General features: G+C 42.1%; 1 protein-coding gene across 3 annotated transcripts; it reads right to left on the reverse strand.

Moving 5' to 3' along the window:
• Window positions 1-756: 756 nt before the first annotated feature.
• LOC115010862 (acetyl-coenzyme A synthetase, cytoplasmic-like) lies at window positions 757-19,413 on the reverse strand. Of its 3 annotated transcripts, none has more exons than XM_029435719.1 (19): window positions 18,650-19,413; window positions 15,890-16,085; window positions 12,535-12,626; window positions 12,294-12,397; window positions 11,824-11,896; window positions 10,243-10,318; window positions 9,364-9,475; window positions 8,217-8,261; window positions 6,249-6,386; window positions 5,908-6,078; window positions 5,587-5,720; window positions 5,367-5,499; window positions 5,107-5,163; window positions 4,679-4,759; window positions 4,478-4,586; window positions 4,105-4,173; window positions 3,847-4,023; window positions 3,365-3,439; window positions 757-3,281 (listed from the first exon to the last, which is right to left on the reverse strand). In XM_029435719.1, the coding sequence occupies exons 1-19, from the start codon at window positions 18,774-18,776 to the stop codon at window positions 3,154-3,156; spliced, it is 2,097 nt and encodes a 698-aa protein (XP_029291579.1). In that variant the 5' UTR covers window positions 18,777-19,413; the 3' UTR covers window positions 757-3,153. The 3 variants fall into 3 exon arrangements, with proteins under 3 accessions (XP_029291579.1, XP_029291578.1, XP_029291580.1); XM_029435718.1 differs by having other exon boundaries at window positions 8,217-8,264; XM_029435720.1 differs by lacking the exon at window positions 8,217-8,261.
• Between the last annotated feature and the right edge of the window lie 1,307 nt (window positions 19,414-20,720).

A 20,720-nucleotide genomic window follows, 5' to 3' on the forward strand; every position in this document is an offset into this window, starting at 1 on the left:
CTCCCGGCGCCATTTTTGTTTTAAAATCCCGCCAGAGCAGCCGCCACCTCCATCTCATTACTCTCACTTAACTGTTTCTCCATCAGCATTAAGTTACCCACATTTGTCATAATTAGTGTATATAATTAGTGAAAGTATGATATTGTACCCCATGGTTACGTGATCTTGCTGCGTTGACGGTGACTGACTAGCAGTTAGGACCGTTATAGCTAACTTAGCCATGTAGCTTAACGTTAAGCTAATTGTTAGCTCAATTAAGACCGCCAAACTTCAATACAAAACTGTCTAATGTGAGACAGAAGTTGACATTATGATCACACTTAACGGATTGGGAAGTCCTCAGCAGCATTTAAGCGAATTCCCGCCGATGTCAGGCAATTGCAATACAATAAAAACGGACTACAAAAGGAAGGCAGGTAACTACACCGTCCACGTAAGATTCAAGATGGCGCATGATTTCTCCCTCGCTCTCTGAGAGGAGCGGAGCGTTTACGTTTGTTTGGTTAAAGGAAGATTACAATATTATTCTGTAATACTGAAACCTGTGAACAGTGTGATTGCTGACAGGGAATAGTTTGTGGTAAAAACTTATTTTAACTTTACTTTAACAACTGGATGAGGGACTCAGTGATGACATCGCCCCAAAAACAAAATGGACAACAAAAGTTTGTTATTGGGATTATATAAATGTAATTTATATAAATTAATGTATTTTTGTTTCAAATACTTTTCAAAGGACCAGCCAGTGACAGAGGATGAGAGGCAGTAGTCATGTTCATTTACTGTCATTGCATACACTGATAAAAACAGAGAAATTAAAACACAAAACGGAAGATGAACAGAGAAAAACAAAAAAATACAAACTGCAATACTCGTCCCGTCACCTGAAGTTATTATACAAACCAAAATAAAAAGCTTCTATGTCAAATAAGCAGCTCCACTTTTTCTTTAAACATTAAATACAATGATTAGCTGTATACACCCAGCTCCTCTGTTACTTAGGTTGGCACATTGAGAAACAAACGGCAACAAATTCAAAAATAAAAAGCTGATGAAATCTGTACGACAACCTGCTTCTGGTTCATCTTGCACAAATGTAATCACAATCAGCTAAGGAAACTTAGAGGAGAAACCTTTTAAAGCACCAAATTAGCTCAGAATTCAGATTTGTTTAGATGATTTTGACTCAATTTTATGGCTCGACTGGTCCGTTGCTTCAACCTTGACTTCAGTCTATCAGCATGAAGAATGAAGTTAAAGACCTTTGCTTGGAAAATCATTAACATTTTCTCCTCCAATAAAAAAAACATTTAAGGATGGAGGAAAGTCTGGTGATATTCTATATTTGTGTTACCGTCAACAAATCCCATAAAAAGATTCAAACCAACAAAGAAGGCTTATAGTGGAGCGTAAAGACAGGAAGTAAGTATTAGAAGGACTAACACATTGTTGGTTTTGGTCTTTTTATGGTATACAATAAACATTTTAATTTGAATAGCACCAGCCTTATTTTCTCCGATACAGAGCTTAAATACTCGGGCCAACAGGAAAATGAATAAAGACACCAATGATGATTTATTCTTAACAGACTCTTAGCTTTGAACAGACGTCACCATATCATGATCCAGACTTGATCCACAGATTGTGGACGATCACGTATCGTGAGTTTTGTTGATTATTTTACTAAATTAAAATCATACTCTCACATAATTACAGCCGCTTGGGATCGACTTTGATACCTCAAGTTAATCAAAGATAACTATTAATTCTGATTTAATAATGAACGAGTGTGGACACATCATACGACTTTAACACGAGAACACTAAATGAGAAACTATTTTCTGTTGGAGTTATTGGGAAATTCCCTTTTTTTGGGGGCTTTTGAGAGAGGAGCCGACCGTGTGGAGTCCTGAGCTGCACGATGCTGGACACACGTTCCCCGTTTACCAGACTGAAAGAAAAGGAGCCCCATATACAGTGTGCAGACACACGAATAGACATACCCAACACATCCTATGTCAAAAACCAGAGAAAGAAATTACACAATTCTACACGCGTTTAGAAAATTACAATAGAAATGAAAACTAGTAGAAATATTGAGCGTAATCGTCAGTTGACATAACAGCGAGCGAGGGGAGGAGACTTGTTGAATTAACTACAGGCCAGTTACAGATAGCACTTCACATTAGCCTTATTCCAGTGTGGAAACACTTTAAAGGGATAGTTCAAAATGTCTGAAGTGGGGTTGAGTGAGGATCTTATCTATAGTTTACCTGCAGTAGATGGAGGTCGGCACGCCCCCACTTTGGAGAAACAGATGGGAGTACAGGCACGGGAGCTAAACAATGTACTGCTGTGGACGGGGGCAGCAGCCTTCACCTTCACCGTGCCCGTCAGAAAGGGCTGTGACGGGGAACTGAAGCCCTCTTCAACGCTCCATTGCCTATTTTCATTTCACCTCGCAGAACACAAGAGGTGCTCGTCCGCTGCTGCCTCCATCGCTTGTTTACGTTATTGTGTGACTTTGGTGAATTTGTAACGTTTTGCAGCAGAACATTGCTTAGCTTCCTTCTGGTACTCGGTTTCTCCAAACTGGAGGCGCATTATCCACCGACTGTGGGTAAGAGCCTCCAAACTGTCCCTTTAGGGAACGCATGCTGTGGTGTATTCTTGGCTAAAACACAAGGATCAAACCAAAGGAAGCGTTACCCGGCTCCACCTCTGCCACACAGTCGCAGGACGGTCTTTCACAGAAACAACCTCTGGCTTCTCATAAACACCACTGTGTGTTTTAAACTCTGGAAAACATTAAAGCCAACAGACTGATGTCATTTCTATACTTTCTTTGCTGCTGTTAAAATGATTACTACTTCTACAGAAGTGTGAAGCATCCAGACAGATGTCGTGTCTCCACCTGCTGCTGATCGTTCGTACATTAAAGAGGACAGTGGGGTTAAACACCGGCTCTGCTGCACACCGGTCAGACTCATCAGGAGCTAAAGGTTGTTTGTTGGACAAGACCAAGTTCATGTAGTTTCTCCTTTTCTTCCTCTTCTTCTTCTTCTTCTTCTTCTTCTTCTCTCCCCGGGCTGGGTTTGTGGCCGGTGGCGTGCGGCTGCAATCGGAGCTTCCCCGCGAGGATCCTGGAGGCCGTCACACGTCGGGGCAGCATCTGTTCTGGAAGAGCTGCTCGACCACCGAGGAGTCGGCCAGCGTGGAGATGTCGCCCAGGTCTCGTTCGTCACAGGCGATTTTGCGAAGCACCCGTCGCATGATCTTACCTGCAGAGAGGAGACCGAAGGTCATTTTAATGACAAAAACAAACAAATCAATTGTTTTAATTCTCTAACTTTGGGAACTTTACCGGATCGGGTCTTGGGGAGGCCTGGAGCATTCTGGATGAAGTCTGGTGTCGCGATGGCACCGATCTTCTCCCGCACTGTGAACACCAAGCACACAATCTGACTGTCACTCAAAGTCACTCACCACCTTTGGCTGTTTAATAATATTTATTGTGCTTCTCACACGCAAACATATTAAATGTCTGCATCTTGATACAGATAGCGCCCTCTGCTGTTTATAAAGAGCATCAAGATTCATTTTTCTTCTCACATATTTGAATCTTTACATATTTGCGTCTCGATTTAACCGTCTAGTGATGTTCTTTCTATCGTTACATTCCTCTCCTCTGTCTACGAGCTGATGTGGAGACTTACACGAACCAGCTGCTTAGTCTTTGACTCTTGGGTGTTTGGGGCGTGGATACTGTTAGTGTCCCATGAGACTCGTCCTCCCGATAGCGATACTTTAATGCACCTTCCCCCTAACGAAGCCGTGAGCACCAACCTTGTTTTTTGAGCCCGGCCTCCAGCGTGCGGTTGAACGTCAGACCATCAGCGAGCGTGACGAAGCAGTAGAGACTTTCTCCTTTGACAGGATGAGGTCTGCCCACCACCGCCGCCTCGACAACGGCCTCGTGCTCCACCAGAGCCGACTCCACCTCCGCTGTACTCAATAAGTGACCTTGAAGGGGAAAGAGGGATATAATTATATCATCATCATTATAAATTCATTGATTTTGTTAATTGGTTAATTGGTTCTTACCCGAGACATTCAGCATGTCGTCTATCCTCCCTGTTATCCAATAGTAGCCATCCTTGTCTCTACGGCAACCTGTAAAAAAGTAAAGTTTCAACAAAGTTTCCAACACAATTTGGTTTATTGACAAATCTGCAAATGTTCTGGGAGACGGTGCAAGTTCCTTTAAATGTAACTTTAAAAGATTTTTATTTTTTTTTAAAACATTCAAATAAATAAAGGTAGTAGAGTAAACAATAATATACGTTAATATAGATAAAGTATAAGTTCACATGTTACAGTGGAAAGAGGTAGGAAACACATAAAGAACATTTTAAAATAATAAATTAAACAAAATGAGAAGTGAAATAAAAGCAGTAAAGAAGATCCGGTCTCTCACCGTCTCCGGTGACGTAGTATCCAGGAAACTTCTTGAAGTAGGTGGTTTCAAACCGCTGCTTGTTTCCGTACACCGTCCTCATCACGCCGGGCCACGGCTGTTTGAACACCTGTGTGAAGAAACAGAAGCCGATCAACACACACGACCGGTTCACTCAGAAATAACAGCGACATCGTCACAAGACGCGGTGAAGATCCGAACCAGGTATCCTTCGCTCGGCCCCTCCAGCTCCTCCCCCGACTCATTCAAGATGGCCGGCACCACGCCGAAGAACGGGAACGTCTGGAGGACGGAAAAACAAAAGATGGCAATTTGAAGAATTGTTTATTAATTGTCGCTATTTTCCTTAATAAAAAATGGAAAATAAGATAAAAATAAAAACTGAAATAAAAAATAATGAACTTAAAACGTTTTTGCTGCTTTTTAATCTTTTGTTTATTGCTTTTATTTTTGCATTTGTCTTGATTTTCTCTTTTTATTAGCAGCTTGCTCACACTTTTATTCAATCTTTTAATGCTCATTTTAATATTTCAGATGTCCGTAAAGTACTTCACCATGTGGAAGCACTATAGATAAAACAATGCACTACGTAACTATTGGGTGCGTTTATTTGCGCAGCATCTACTCACAGCAGATCCAGGTTTCATGGGAGTGGCTGCAGGTAGAGGAGTCAACACATGTCCACCCTGAAAACAGAAAACATCCCGTTACAAATGTTTTGGGTGTGAATACCCGGTGTTTCCAGCAGGGGGCAGCACAGCCAACAGTCTGCAAACACTGCTTCTGAGTGAGGAAGTTAAAAATAGCGAGTGGAGGATAAAAGTTATTTTTAAATGTCTAGATTGAAGAGCATGCGTTCCTGCCCACGAGGAGGCCTGTACTAGCTTACAGTTTCTGTCTGCCAGAAGGTGTCGACAATGGGACATCTCTTCTCTCCCACCACGTTGTAGTACCACTGCCAGGCCTCAGGGTTGATGGGCTCTCCCACCGTCCCCAGAACCTTCAGAGAATCCCGCTTATACCTGCAGAGAGAAGGTGCTTTAGCACAGACACCATGAAGAATGCTAGCATCACAGGAAGTCCGTTTGTGACGGTCAGACACGACTCACTTCTGCACCGGCTCTCTGCCGTACTTCATCAGCAGTCTGATGGCGGTCGGCGCCGTGTAGAACTTGGAAACATTATATTTGTCCACAATCTCCCACATACGGCTTACATCTGGGTAGGTAGGCAGGCCCTCAAACTGACACACACACACACACACACACACACACACACACACACACACACAGATTTTAACATCACATTTCAGACTTGGTACGGGAGGCGGGATGAAGTCATTTAAAACACAATAATATTTATGTGTTCACTGAAGTTTGTACAAACAGGAAGTCGAGCACTCCCGGCGTCCCTCAGCTGACGGCACTCACCAGGACGCTGGTGGCCCCGTTAGCCAGCGGGCCGTATGTGATGTAGGAGTGTCCGGTGATCCAACCGATGTCTGCCGTGCACCAGTACACGTCATCCGGCTGGTGGTCGAACACCAGTTTGAAGGTGGTGGCAGTGTAGAGCATGTAGCCGCTGACTGTGTGGAGGACTCCCTGCAGACGAGAGGCGAGCGCAGCGCTGGTGAAACACGCTGGGGGATTTTATATTTAGCTCCTTTTCTCAATGTTGTTTGGTTATTAATAACGAAATCAGAAGGATTATTATAAATGTGAGTCTTCTGACAGTTCTTCAATCCAATGACTGAATGTGTGTGTGTGTGCACCTTTGGTTTGCCGGTTGAGCCGCTGGTGTAGAGGATGAAGAGAGGATCTTCTGAGTTGCACCACTCTGGTTCACACTCGTCTGAAGCTCCACGCACCAGAGTGTGCCAACACAAGTCCACCTTGGGGTTCCACGGGACCTGACACACACACACACACACACACACACACACACACACACACACACACACACACACACACACACACACACACACACACACACACACACACACACACACACACACACACACACACACCATTAAAACAACACATGTCTCTATAATCTAAAACAGGAGAGAAAGAAAGTTAGTTTGACAAACTAGTTTGGAGAGAAGCAGACCATGTGACCTCTGTAGATCAGTTACAGAGAATAAAGCGATAAAAACAAACGTGTTAGAAAAGTCGTGACTTATTTCCTGCGCGTCAGAGCCGAGTCACAATCAGATGTTTATATAGTTAACAGAATAATGGAGAAATGTTATTTCTGTTAGACACAAAGCCAAAAGAGATAAAGAAGCGAGAGATGAGATATATTGAAAGGAAACAGAAACAGAAATATGACTAAAGAAAAGAAAGATGCTAAAACTTGTGATGAAATAAATGTTGATTTCACAACGACATGTGGAATAATGACACGTCTGCGTTCACAATAAAAGTGCTTTGTTTTATATTTTGGAGCAGCACTCTTAATATTTCATAAAGACAATGTGTTGGTGTCTCTGGCAGTAACACGTCCATCTCTCAGACGTTTCCCTCAGCTTCTACTGAACACGTCAATCTTTAAAACACAAATATATAGTTACTTTAAGGTTTAGTAATCTTTAGATGCTGAGCTCTGTACTTTTTATTCAAACGAAGGAAATAAGGCAGTTATTGGGGACTATTTTCAGCGGCGGATTAATCCACATTTGGGGCTGTAGTGAGTGTTTGTGTGTGTGTGTGTGTGTGTGTGTGTGTGTGTGTGTGTGTGTGTGTGTGGTACTGAAGGAACATCGATATCACCCAGCCCTTCACAGCAGCAAGATATTTACAGGTAACTTAAATGTAATATTAGCAATAAAAATGCTTTCTAGGTGAATTAATACCAAGAAGTAAAAACAGGGCCTTCAGAAAGGATTTTAAATTGCAGAAGCCAAAATATATTAATTAAAACTAGTGAAGCACAACATGAGACTCCTGATCCTTCTGAGAGAAACGTTACAGCAGTTAGTGACAAGAACACAACACGCTTCAGACAGCAGCTCTTACGGCTGCGTACAACGAGCGTCCACAACAGATACAGAAAGAGAAAAAACCGTGTTAATACAAGTTCCACGCCGACAGAGAAGGTACTTTTATTCCAATTGATTCAGAAAACATCTGTGAACAGTTTTTATTTATTGCTTCTTATTTTTGCCTTCATTCTGATTCTTCATCATAAATTGTTAGAATTTGGTTTTACGCATAATTTAACTAATTGTGTCTGTTGTATATGTTATCATAGTATCAGATATCAATATACAACAATATACAAGATTTAAATGAGTTTATTTCTTAATTAAAGATTAATAATAATCTCTGATGTTCACAAACGTAATCTGAAATCACAGGAACAACAAACTGCTGTTGCTAGGGAACACAATAAACCATCAATAGTATTTTATTAAATGATATCAGATCAAATATTTATAGTTTAAAGTGCCAACAATTCATCAAAGACATCAAAATAAATGCCGCTAAAAATGAATTTCGTAAGATTTCTTCTTCATGCTTTGTTTATTGTGTTAACCCGGCAGCAGCAGCAGCAGCTGCAGCAGCAGCAGCAGCAGCAGCAGCAACTGCAGCAGCAGCAGCAGCAACTGCAGCAGCAGCAGCAGCAGCAGCTGCGATATGAAAAGTCTACTTGAGGGTGAAATATTCCTTTAAAAAAGCAAAAACAAAAACAAAAGGTGTTATGGGGATTTAGTGGAGGGAGGAGGGAATGAAAATACCTGCGGGACAGGACGTGTTTTCTTTACCCTCCCTGTCTGTTTCTCCTGCTGGGTGGAGGAAAGGAGGAGGAGAAGTTAAGGAGGGAGAGGGTTATTAAAAACAACGTCACCAGAAGTTGATCATTTGAGGGAAGATTAAGGAGGTTTTCAAGAAGAAACAAAAGTTAAAGAAAATATCGACGCTAATAAACCAGTTTCTCAGAAGAAGACCCAAAACAACCAAACAGTTGAAGAGCAGTCAGTAAAGATCCTTGTTGGGTGGATGCAACATCGTAATAAGTCTTAACTTTATCAACATTTAAAAGGATAAAGCTGCTTTAGTCTGTAGCCGTCTTACTGTCAACCAATCCCATGAAAAGACCCAAAGCAACAATGTGTTCGTCCATCGCTCAGACGTTTCTCTCAGCGCCAAGCTCATCGGTTCCTACTGAAGACGGACCGCTTTAAAAAACACAAATATAAAGTTACTTTGTTTGTGTGTGTGTGTGTGTGTGTGTGTGTGTGTGTGTGTGTGTGTGTGTGTGTGGTTGAGTCAGAATAAACTGCAGTGTGTGTCCATGGTACTGAAGACGGACCGCTTTAAAAAACACAAATATAAAGTTACTTTGTTTGTTTTCGAACAAACAGGAGGAAATAGAGCATTTGTTGGGGACTACTTTCAGCGGCGAATTAATCCACATGTGGTGCTGTAGTGAGTATTTGGGCAGCAGGACGGTGTGTGTGTGTGTGTGTCCATGGTACTGAAGATGTCAGCAGTGAAGCTCACTGATGTGTTTCTAATAGTGTTAACAGTGGCGCTCCTTCCATCACAGAGGAAGGAGGTGCATCAGGATCTCATGCACATATAACACACCTGTGTACCTGCAGCTTCAGTCGGATTAATTCTTTGGTTTTTGGTCTTTTCATGGGATTTAATGACAATAAGAAAAATGCAGAATATCTCCACCTTCAAAGAGTAAACCGGGAGTAAAGGTTTCATTATTTACACGTTAGTAAAACTGACTATGAAGCAAAGCGGAGATGTGAACTTAAATATCAACACACACGATGGGTCTGCGTGACATGATAAGACCATCAAACTAATGTTGCAGGGACTCTTTGGCCTGGTCTGGAACGGCCCAGTTTGGGTTTTTAGTTTATCGTTTACCTGCAGATCCGGGCAGGACCGTTTGGCGGGAGGAGACTGAGAGCCCAGAGGAGTCTCTTCTGCTTCTCTGGACAAGTGCTTCAGCATTATACACCTCTGTATCGGGAAACCCCTGCAGGGACAAACACATGACTGCATCTCAGACCCAGTGACACGTAGCCAACGTGTCTCAATGCTCAGCATGCTCGTAGATCCCTTCTGCAGCAGGAACATCATCATCATCATCATCATCATCATCATCATCATCACACACACACACAATCACAACTTCTGCAGAACTTTGTGTTAAAGTTACTCTGGGATGGTTAGGTCTGAGGCTCAGGGATGATTTGTCAATTTATCTCACGGTCACTAATATACAAGTGTGTGTGTGTGTGTGTGTGCTTGAGCATGTATGCGTGTGTGTGTGAGCATGTGTGTGTGTGTTTGAGCATGTGTGTGTTTGAGCATGTATGTGTGTGTGTGTGTGTGTGTGAGCATGTATGTGTGTGTGTGTGTTTGAGTATGTGTGTGTTTGAGCATGTATGTGTGTGTGTGTGTGTGAGCATGTATGTGTGTGTGTTTGAGCATGTATGTGTGTGTGTGTGTGTGAGCATGTATGTGTGTGTGTTTGAGCATGTAAGCATGTGTGTGTTTGAGAATGTAAGCGTGTGTGTGTTTGAGCATGTGTGTGTGTGTTTGAACGTGTGTGTTTGAACGTGTGTGTGTGTGTGTGTGTGTGTTTGAGCATGTAAGCATGTGTGTGTTTGAGCATGTAAGCGTGTGTGTGTTTGAGCATGTGTGTGTGTGTTTGAACGTGTGTGTGTGTGTTTGAACGTGTGTGTTTGAACGTGTGTGTGTGTGTGTGTGTGTTTGAATGTGTGTGTGTGGACAGCTTACTTGTCTCTGCACTTCTGCAGTGCTTCGTCCGCTAAGAGCTTCAGGTTGATCAGCTTATCTCCTCGATAGAAACCGTCTGAGCCAAACCAGAGAAATGAACAAAGAGGAAGAAGAGAAGAGGAAGATGTATTCTGCAGTCAACAGTTTCAGTAAGACTTCATTTAAAGCAGCAGCAGGCGGGACTGGAAACACGAGCCGGTTATAAACAAACTGCTGGAGGCAGAGGTGCAAGAGCTTTACTTTAGTACGAGTAGTACGAGTACGAGTAGTAATACCTCAGTGTACAAATACTGCATTTAAATACTGCAGTCAAAGTATTCGCATCAAAACGTTCAAGTAGAGAAATTTCAGATCAACACAGCTTTTTTATTTTAAGTTATTTGTTTGGGCTTTTCATGCCTTTATGATGAGAAGTGCAGATTGTGAAGGGGGGGGGGGGGGGGGGAGAGGGAACGACACACGCCACAGGTCGGACTCGAACCAGTGTCCGCTGTGGGCAAGGACTCAGCCTTTGTATATGGGACAGCCGTGCTACCAGTTGAGCTACCGGGACGCCCCAGACCAATTAGTATAATTATAAAGTCTAATGTCATTGCATCTATAATAATAATAATAATAATAATATAATAATAATAATAATAATAATAATAATAAAATGCATTTCTTGACAGTATTTTGTGTTATTAATCTAAATCTGTGAAATAACTTGCAGGCGAAATTGTATTTTTATTATGCAATACAAAAACCAACTGATACTTTATTTCTCACTGCAAATAACTCTGTTATATTCTGTGGACAGCTTCACAGCGGGGGCTCTGCAGCGGGGGCTCTGCAGCGTCGGCTCTGCAGCGTCAGGTAGTCGAGATCGATCACTAAACTTTATCTGCGGTAGTAAAACTCAACGACACCCAGCGGAGAATTGAGCTCCGTTTCACCGTCTGTGCTCTCGTTACAACGTAATGACACTCAGTGTACACATGCTGCTCAGAATACAAGACTCTGAGCCGCTTACTTCTATGAATGAGAGGTGTGTGTGCGTGTGTGTGTGTGTGTGTGTGTGTGTGTGTGTGTGTGTGTGTGTGTGATCACAGGCCATTAACGCAGCAGATTTACAGGTTTATATCTTCAGACTTTAATCCAGCTAATAAGACTTTGATTACTGGTCACAGCTCAGCACCTCGTCTCCGCCAACAGCTCCTTCAGCCACTCGGCTTCACGAGCCGAGGAGCCGAGGAGCCAGAGGGACGCTTCAGGGACCTGCGGCGAGCCGGACCGGCCACTGAGAGCCACGAGTTCTGCGGAGGTGTCTTTGAGGAGTCATGCGTGTCTCAAATGTCATCTCTCCTGTCATTTAATCTTTTGAAGCTGCGACTAACAACTATGAGATAAATCATTTAGTTTAGAAAATAGTGAAATATATTCATCCCCATTAAATCCAAGGTGATGTCTTTAAATGTGTCGTTAGTCCAAAACCCAAAGATATTCAGTTTAATATGGTTTAACAAGGTTTGCGTCAGGGAGTAAATCATTCCCTGGACCCTCCAAACATCCTGCAACGGAGATTTGTTTCCTGACACCCACCTGCTGTGACGAGCAGCGAACACTGCGAGTCCAGGATCCTCTCGCACAGAGACTCCGCAGAGAAACCTGCAAACTGGAAACAGCCGCACACACAGTTTTAACTTCCATCTTTTAACTCAGACTTTAATTCACCATGTTGACACAATGACATCCAGCGAGGAGCTCGTCTGCCAGCAGGATATAAAAACCACAGGGCCGAGTCACAGGATGCAGACATGTTGAACTTTCTTCAACCATGCGAGATACGGCTTTTGTGTTGCATTCATGTGCTGTCGAAATAATCTGAAAAATGAGTTCATGACTGGGAGAATTTGCGTGAACGGCCCCTGAAGTCGGAGAAACAACTCGGAACCCGCTTCAAAAGTTAAACTCGGGGAAATGAGAGGAGCACACGAATGCACCATTGGCCTCGACGTAGGTCTGCGCTCTCGCAGTGCCAGTCGAGTTGAGCTGCGCACTTTCTAACTCACCACTATGGAGTGAACGGCTCCGATGCGGACGCACGCCAACATAGCCACCACCAGCTCCACCACCATGGGCATGTAGATGGACACACGGTCGCCCTTCTTCACTCCTGCAAAGACAAAAAGACGGGAGTGTGATCAGCGAAGTGTGCTTTACTGGAAGAGCAAATCAATCTTCCCGGATATGTTGACGAACACAGTTTTAGTTCTGACTCAGCAGGTTCAGCGGGTCGTGTTCATGACGCACCCTGAGACTTCAGGACGTTGGCAAACTGACAGACTCTCTGCAGCAGCTCTTTGTACGTCACCGTCAGCTCATCTCCGGGCTCATTGCCTTCCCTGAAAGAAACATCAGAACAGAGTTGATCAACAACTGGTCCAACAATCGACTGATTCTGAGAGATCATCATCTGCGTTTACAGGATACATGTTGTGTTTCATCAAACTTCATATTCCAGCACAGAGAACGTTTACAAAATGCAAAGCAGGTTAATCCAGCTCGCTCGCTTGTGTCACTGTAACCACGTGTTACACAGAAGAGCAGTTACAAAACCAAATCTACATTCTTCTTCTGGTCTGTAGAACTTCAGCCCAGTTGTGAAACATCTCAACTTTCCCCTTTTTCACAACAGAGTAACATCCTGGGCGTTTAAGGAAACTGCAGGCTTGCAAAAGCATCATTCAAGTCCACACACACACACACACACACACACACACACACACACACACTCTGGAGAACAGAGAGCGATGAATGAGTTGTGACAGCTCTGCCTCTCCAGATTATTAAATCCCAGTCGTGCTCGTGAAGCTCGTCTCAGCATCAGTCTGCAGGATGAAGAACAGTGACGGGAGGAGAGCGCTGAGCCCCAATTCTGTACTCTTATTAAATATGATATGAATGTATAATTCAGTTACATCATGACGAGTACATTTCCCTCTACACGAGCCTCTGTGCATTTTATTAACACGTTTACATTTAAAGCAACTCTTAACCTGAATAATTATAATATTGGTCGTGAGATCTCTTACAGCAGCCGACACACTGCTGCCTCAGTGGACTCTCAATAGCACTCTGTATCTGTGAGTATGTTTTTCCTGTGTGTGTGTGGAAGAGTGTGTGTGTGTGTGTGTGTGTGTGCATAGCTGAAAGGTCTCTGTGACCCGCTTGGCACCGACAGCTGATGGGAGTTGCGTTCACAGAATAACTGAAACTATTATAAAGCTCTGACCTTAATAATTTCCATGCTGACACCTGATGCAATGTCTGCTCACAATCAGGGCAAAATACAGAAGGTGCACGGACACAGTGACCTACTGTGCTCCCCGTCAACGCAGACGACACGCCCACAAAGTCTGCAGAATAATCAGATATAACAAACAAGGTCTATTCTTAAGAGGCGTCTCCAGAGAAGCTCATTGTTTGTTTGACACTTGTGATATCGGCCTGTATGCGTCGGCCATCTTTAAGAACATGAGATCGTCTCACGAGTCGAGCTTGCAATCATTCGTGTAAAACTCGTCGACCAACAGACGTCTGAAGGAATTCAAACGTTTCAGTTTCAGGCCAAATATCTGGTTTCAGCTGGTTTTGAAACGTGAAGTTTTGCTGCTTTGCTCGAACGTCTTTGGGTTTTACATTTACAAAACAAGAAACTGGTTTTAGAACCACTTCATTTTCTGACGCTTTATTTTGCCTTCTGGAGTTTTACACGTGACGACACCTTAACGAAGGTCATCAGACAAGTTTCTCTGCCCGACTCGACTAACTGGAAATGTTAGGAGCGATAATAGCACTTACACAAATGTACACACACACACACACACACACACACACACTTTGAATGTCAGGGACCAATGAGGACAAACTGTTTCTTTTAGATAAGAACGTCATTAAAAATAAGAAAAGACCAGCGAATTAAAAGATCACACGAACTGAAGACAATAAAAGCCTGATCTATAAAAAGCCCCCCCCCCCTCAGCTAAGAGAGGGAGTTCTGTGGTGCGAGGAAATTCACATGAAGTGAGATGGAAACAAAAACTGCCAGAACAAGTAACAAGTACCAACTCTACGACTGAGACTTGTATTTTGTTAACTAAACATCCTTGAAGCCTCAGCTTTGGGTTCAAGCACTTTACACTTTACACTTTCATCTGACATTTTATACAGAACATAATCCATCAAGGATGAAAAGATTCATCCCGACTGACGCTCAGAGATTCTCCTGCATGAGGGCACACGCTGTCTTGGTATCGCTGCTACATTCAATCACATGTTCCCACTTTCCCCGTCCTCTCCCTGGACAGCCCTGCGTGGTCCAACATTCCTCTGTGGCTTCAGCACTCACATGAGGACACATCAAAGGCCCGAGGCGAGGGACAGTGGGGGGGGGGGGGGGGAGCGAAGAGAAAAGAAGTGATGCTGCAGACAGAAGAGCAGCGTTTTAATAAAAGAGAGTCAGCCAAGAGCAGTTCAATGAAAGGAGCGCAGCAGGTCTGTGAAACAAGATGAATACTAAGAGCGTGAGGTTTGTGGACAGAGAACAAATAAACTCCTTATATTATTTACTCCACCCTGCTCTTACAAACACCGACGATCCATCCTGTTTGTCTGCTTCATGTCGGTGTCAGACATCAGATAAAGCTGAGCGATAAGTAAAAGCTGCAAAACCATGATATGCATCGAGGGTGAAGTCTTGGAAACGATGTGTCTGTACGTAAACAACAGCAGATTGCATCTGCAGAGAGTTTACATTTAGATCCTCTTAAAAACTCATTGTTACTATGTGACACCACGGTTACGAGAGACACGTGTCCATTTCTTTACGCTTCTCTCTGAACCGTTCGTGCTCCTTGTTGTGGTGTTTCTGCTCCGTGTAGTGTTTAAATTAATATGTAGGAGGAAAATAAAGATGAGCAAAGTGTAAAGGGAGAAAGAGCTGGAGGGAAGAACGGAGAGAAAGTATGCGAGAGACAAAAGGAGGGAGGACGACTGCTGCGCCATTCATTCAATCTGTTGGTATTCAACCCTGTTACACACACACACACACACACACACACACACACACACACACACACACACACACACACACACACACACACACACACACACACACACACACACACACACACACACACACACACACACACACACACACACACACACACACACACACACACACACACACAGTTAAGATTTGAGCTGCAGCGACTACACGATTAATCAATTACTCATAAAATAAGCTGTACTACGAACTACACTTATAATACCTGACAATAATATTTAAGAAAGAGAAAAGCAGCAAATCTTTACTTTTGGACGACATGGAAAGAGCATGTTTCCTTAATACATATTAAAATGAATCACGTTGTAAAGTTGCCGTGTTGAAAGTCAATAAAGTGTAAAATAAGTAGCAGTTGATCACGCGTCTTTCCATCGACTTGTTTTAGCACCAAATGTGTTTAAACACTTAAAATAGACATTAAAGCTGCAACAATTACATTACACAACTGAACGCCCCCAACCACTACACGGGGATTGTGTCACTCTGGACACTGGTAGTCATAACCCCCCCCCCCCCACACACACACACACACACACTCACCAGTAGAAGGCCACTTTATCTCCGAGCTCCCTGTCGTGGACGTTGCGGTCGAGGACGTTGTAGCAGATGTTGGTGGAAGCGTCTTCCATAAACTTGATAAATATTTCTCCTTTCGTCACATCGAAGTTGTATTCGAGGAACTGACCCGTGTGTTTGGTCTTCCAGAAGAAATCTTTGGCGATGTCGCCCCAGAACTCTGCAGGACGGGAAGAAAGACGTGTTGATGAATCCCACAGACGCTCATCTCGCCAGAGAAGATGCACCGCTTCACTTCAGTAAAATACGCCTGCAGGGAGCTAACCATCACAAAGTATGTGCGGGTATGGGGACCTTCTGAAACTGAGAATATATTCCACCTCTATAGCAACAGTGTTCCCTGTAATATGATTCTTATCGGAGGTGAACTGTGTAAGAGGCTGTAATGACGGGCTGAGCACATGTTATCTGTTAATCACGTACAAGAAGGAAGATGCTGATCTCAGTGCAGCAGGAACGCATCTGGTGGAGCGAGCCACATGCAGCTCATTCAATTCAGCTTTTATTAAAGTATGAAACATTTGGTTATTTTACAATAATAATAAAGTAGTTTAACCTTAAAAATGTCAAAGAAATATGACAAGAACTCACCAGAACAAAGTGGAAATATGTCCTTCATATAGTTACACATTCATTTGCCGCTGACACACGAGCAGCTGAATAAAAGACGTCGTAAACAACAATGTTTCCACACAAAACTAAATGTGCCAACATTGTAATCTCACAATATTGGTGGTTAATTATCTTCTCGCTGCAACTTGTTCCTCTTGTGAAACGTTTGTGACGCTTTTTCTTTGCATCATTAACTTTCATAACGGAGTCACAATCGCCCAAATATTTCATCATGATTTCTTATTTCTGCGTGATGCACTTAAAGGATTTCACCTACGTGAAGATAATGTACTTATACTTATTGTACGTATGTATGTATGTATGTATGTATGTATGTACTTATACTTATTGTACGCATGTACTGGGATGTCATTCATTAACTCCAGAGAACATTCCTGAAGCCAGATTCCACCTGCAGGTTAAACTTGTTTGATTGCCTCTGAAGTTCTTTACAGCCTCCACACTTCACGGAAATGACATGAGCGGCTGTTTAACAATAGCTGCACTGATAAAGAATGCCCCCCCCCCACCTGCATGGTGAGTTTAGTAGAAACACGCCCGCCCAGAGGCCATGTTGCTTCCTCGTTACCAGAAAACCCAAAATGACTCCTTCAGTACAGGCTGCAGGTAACAAAGAGTCAAATCTACAAATAAAGTATGAATTCATTTTCATCGTGTGATGAAACATGCTCGAGGTTTATTTTTATGCATTTTTTTATCTCATCAACATCCAAAAAACATAAATAAATGAGTTTCCTGTGAAGTAAGAGAAGGACAAGAAGGAACTCATCACATTTAGAAGCTTACATTACAGGTCAGGTTACAGGTTACAGTGCCCTCACTACAGGGACAGTCTGTCTGGAGCAGCTCAGGGTTAAGTGCCTTGCTCAGGGGCACACTGGTGGCAGCCCTGGTGTTGAACTCACAACCACGGTGGTGTAGTTGGAAGCCGTGCCACTAGACCATCAACAATTTCAACAAACATCAAGTTGGTCAAAGGGAAATTCTGACTATTGTTTGTAATCAGTTGTTTCCATGTGACGTCTCTGAACATGGAAAAGGTAAATCATGAGGTTCAGTAACAGAAGCATGTTTAGGTGCCGAGCACAGAAATCAGCTTTCGACGGGCTGCTGCGTTTACTTCCGAGGTTAGTACAGCCAATTACACTTTCATCATCGCCTTTAAATCAAATGCATTTAACGCCGAGGTCAGACGTGGCCTTTAAATGGCAGGAGTACTCAGGGAAGTCCTCTGTGCATGAGACCGTGGTGGAAGAAGCTTTACTTCAGCAAAAGTAGCAAAACTAAAGTGTAAAAAAGTCCTGCATTCAAAAAACTATTACTACTGCGATTACTATACTATTACTACAATAAGACTTGTAGCTCGTTCTCTACCTTTTGTTTTTCTGCCCCGTTTAATTCATTGTTTTGTTTTGCAGCGGGAGCAGGGGAACACCACTGCGTTCCTCTGTGTACTGTGCTGCACTGTCTGTAGACGGATGACAAAGAAGTCTTTCTTATCTTAAAATACATCATATTGTATTATGTTGCATCGTTAATATTATTATAAATCTGCAGAGGAACTAAAGTTAATGTAGTAGGAGAAGAAGTGTTGTGTCATCGACTTATTGTAAGATATATGGGCATGATCTTGACCTCGATGTTGCCCTTTGTGTTTACATACCGACAGAACAAACAGCAGGGTTTTCCCTTCCATTATAAAGGCAATCCGCAGACATTGGCCATTTTTCTAACAGAGCCTGAAAGTCTTAATATTAATTGTTTTTCTTGTGTGGTTTTGTTTAAATTGTTTTATTTAGGATATTTTTTTATTTTCTTAATATTCTTAAGAATTAAAGGTTCGTTGCTCTTTGAAAGGGTGTGCTTGCATTATTATGCTATTATTATTATTAGGTCAGTGGCATACAATGGTCTTAAAATGAAAATAATATTGTTTATTGCAATTTCTGGGACAATATATCATTCAACTAAAGTCAGGACTAATATAAATCAGCAGAAAATGTAAAGATTTAAGTAAAGTACAAGTGCCTCAACGTTGTAAAACTACAGTACTTGAGTAAATGTACTTTAAATACTACAACGTGGACTTACCATTAGGATTCTCTATGGATTTCAAGTAGAGCTCCTTATATTTGTCGAAGCTGGGGATGTGAGCATCCTTCTTCAGGTCCCCAGACCCATAGAAGACGTCCTCCTTCGGCGCTTTTTCGGGAATCATCTCTGAAATGTTTGCTTTCCAAGTTAGCACGTTAGATCTAGCACGCTTCCAGCCTAGCTTCGTTGGTGTCAACAGCACGCTCAGATGGGTTTACAGATAATCACTATCAGCACTGCAGGACGGGAGGAAAGGCTGCACGGAGCTGCTGAAGCATGCAGCACAATGAAGCAATGCAGCTGCACAACTAGCTAGCAGCAAAGTTCATTCAGACTTCCTTGTTTGTCAGGATGTTTCCTTGTTGATATTTTGTTAGAACTTTGCGTGCAAAAGCCGCGTTTGGATCCAACACGTGCAGCTGTAGTTGTAAAGTAAAGTCCGGGTCAGTTGTGGTGCAGCTCCAGGGGTATTTCTGTCCGCTCCTGGTGGTGTGAAGTCCTGCACACACGGACACGGCTGAGTGGGTGTCCTGCTAAGCTAACAGGCTAAGCTAGCTCACTCAAGCACTAAAGGAAAACGCGCGGAGGCGGTGCCCTTCTGTTGTAGCTGTAAAGACTTCACGTGTTTTTAATTATCAAATTAAAAGCTTAATTTCAGTCAACAGAGTGTTTTTCATGCTGTCCGGGAGGCTGGAGGTGAACTGTTTCTGCCCCAGCGGTGACTCTTCTTCTCTTCTTCTCTTCTTCTCCTCTCCTTCTTCTTCTTCTTTTCTTTTGACAATGTTGAATTGACTGACAAGCAGCCAATCAGAGCTCACGGTGCGTTCGCGTACTGCCCTAAAGCTCCGAATTCAGCCAGTTAACGATGGTAATTGCGATCCCACGTTGCGTTCAAGTGGTTACGGTTGTCTTGGTAAAAGAAAAACATATATATTATTCATAATTTGTACAAATGAATTCAAAGTAAGAGATTCTTTAGGGTTCATCATACATAACTTTATTGTACTCTAATTTCTACATTATTATTATTATTATTATTATTATTATTATTATTATTATTATTATTATTATCATCATCATATTTATAATCATTATTATTAATGTTGTTCCTCGTCTCTTTATTTGGTACAAATAAATTAAAACTATGTGATTCTTTAGAAATGTGCCAGTTTTTTAAGGTACGAAGACGATGAAGAATGTGTATCAAAGGGAGTAAACCAGTTGAAGGGCCACAGCGGCCCGTTGTTGATCTCATGCATTCAAAATATGGCCTCTGATAGTTTAAAACATTTAAAAGAATGGTGATGAATGTGGTTTCAGGAGGTCGTTAAGTACGGCACAGATACAGATACTAGGCATGATCTCCAATGTTATTTATACTATTTTAATTCTGCTATTTTTATAATGGTACTTCAGACTCATGTACGTCAACACTGTGATTATTGTTCTGTAAATGCTCTTATTCTGTCTAATCTTGTACTAATTGTTATGTTTTTGCTGTGAAGCACTTTGAATTGCAACTCTTGTATGAAAGGTGCTATACAAATAAAGATTATTATTATTATTATTATTATTATTATTATTATTACTTAATTTTATTAAATTACAATTTTCATTTAAAATAACAACAATAATAAACGTTTCCATTGTTGTTGTTGTTTTTGTAATAAATGTAGATCTTCCTCTCGACTTCAGCAGCCATGTTACTTAGTTATATGGTGTGTCTTATAATATAATTACATGTTGTGTGGAGCCTGAAGGCCTGTTTGGATCATGTACAGAATAATAAAATGCACGCAAAATCCCCTAAATAATTACCAATGATTAAATAAACAACTTTTACTTTGAGCTGTTGACGGGTATATTTAACCTTTAATAAAGGTCCAATTATTTTAAAGGTGGGTTATTTACCCCTTGTCGTTAGATCGTTTGTTACACTGACTTCTACTTCCATCTACGGAAAGTAACACATTAACTTTTGTACTGTACTTAAGTACAATTTTAAAGTACTTTTACTTTATGTAAGTATTTTCACTTTATTACAATTCAGAGGCAAATATTGTACTTT

Source organism: Cottoperca gobio, chromosome 7 (genome assembly GCF_900634415.1).
Source record: "Cottoperca gobio chromosome 7, fCotGob3.1, whole genome shotgun sequence".
In the NCBI taxonomy this organism is placed as follows: domain Eukaryota; kingdom Metazoa; phylum Chordata; class Actinopteri; order Perciformes; family Bovichtidae; genus Cottoperca; species Cottoperca gobio.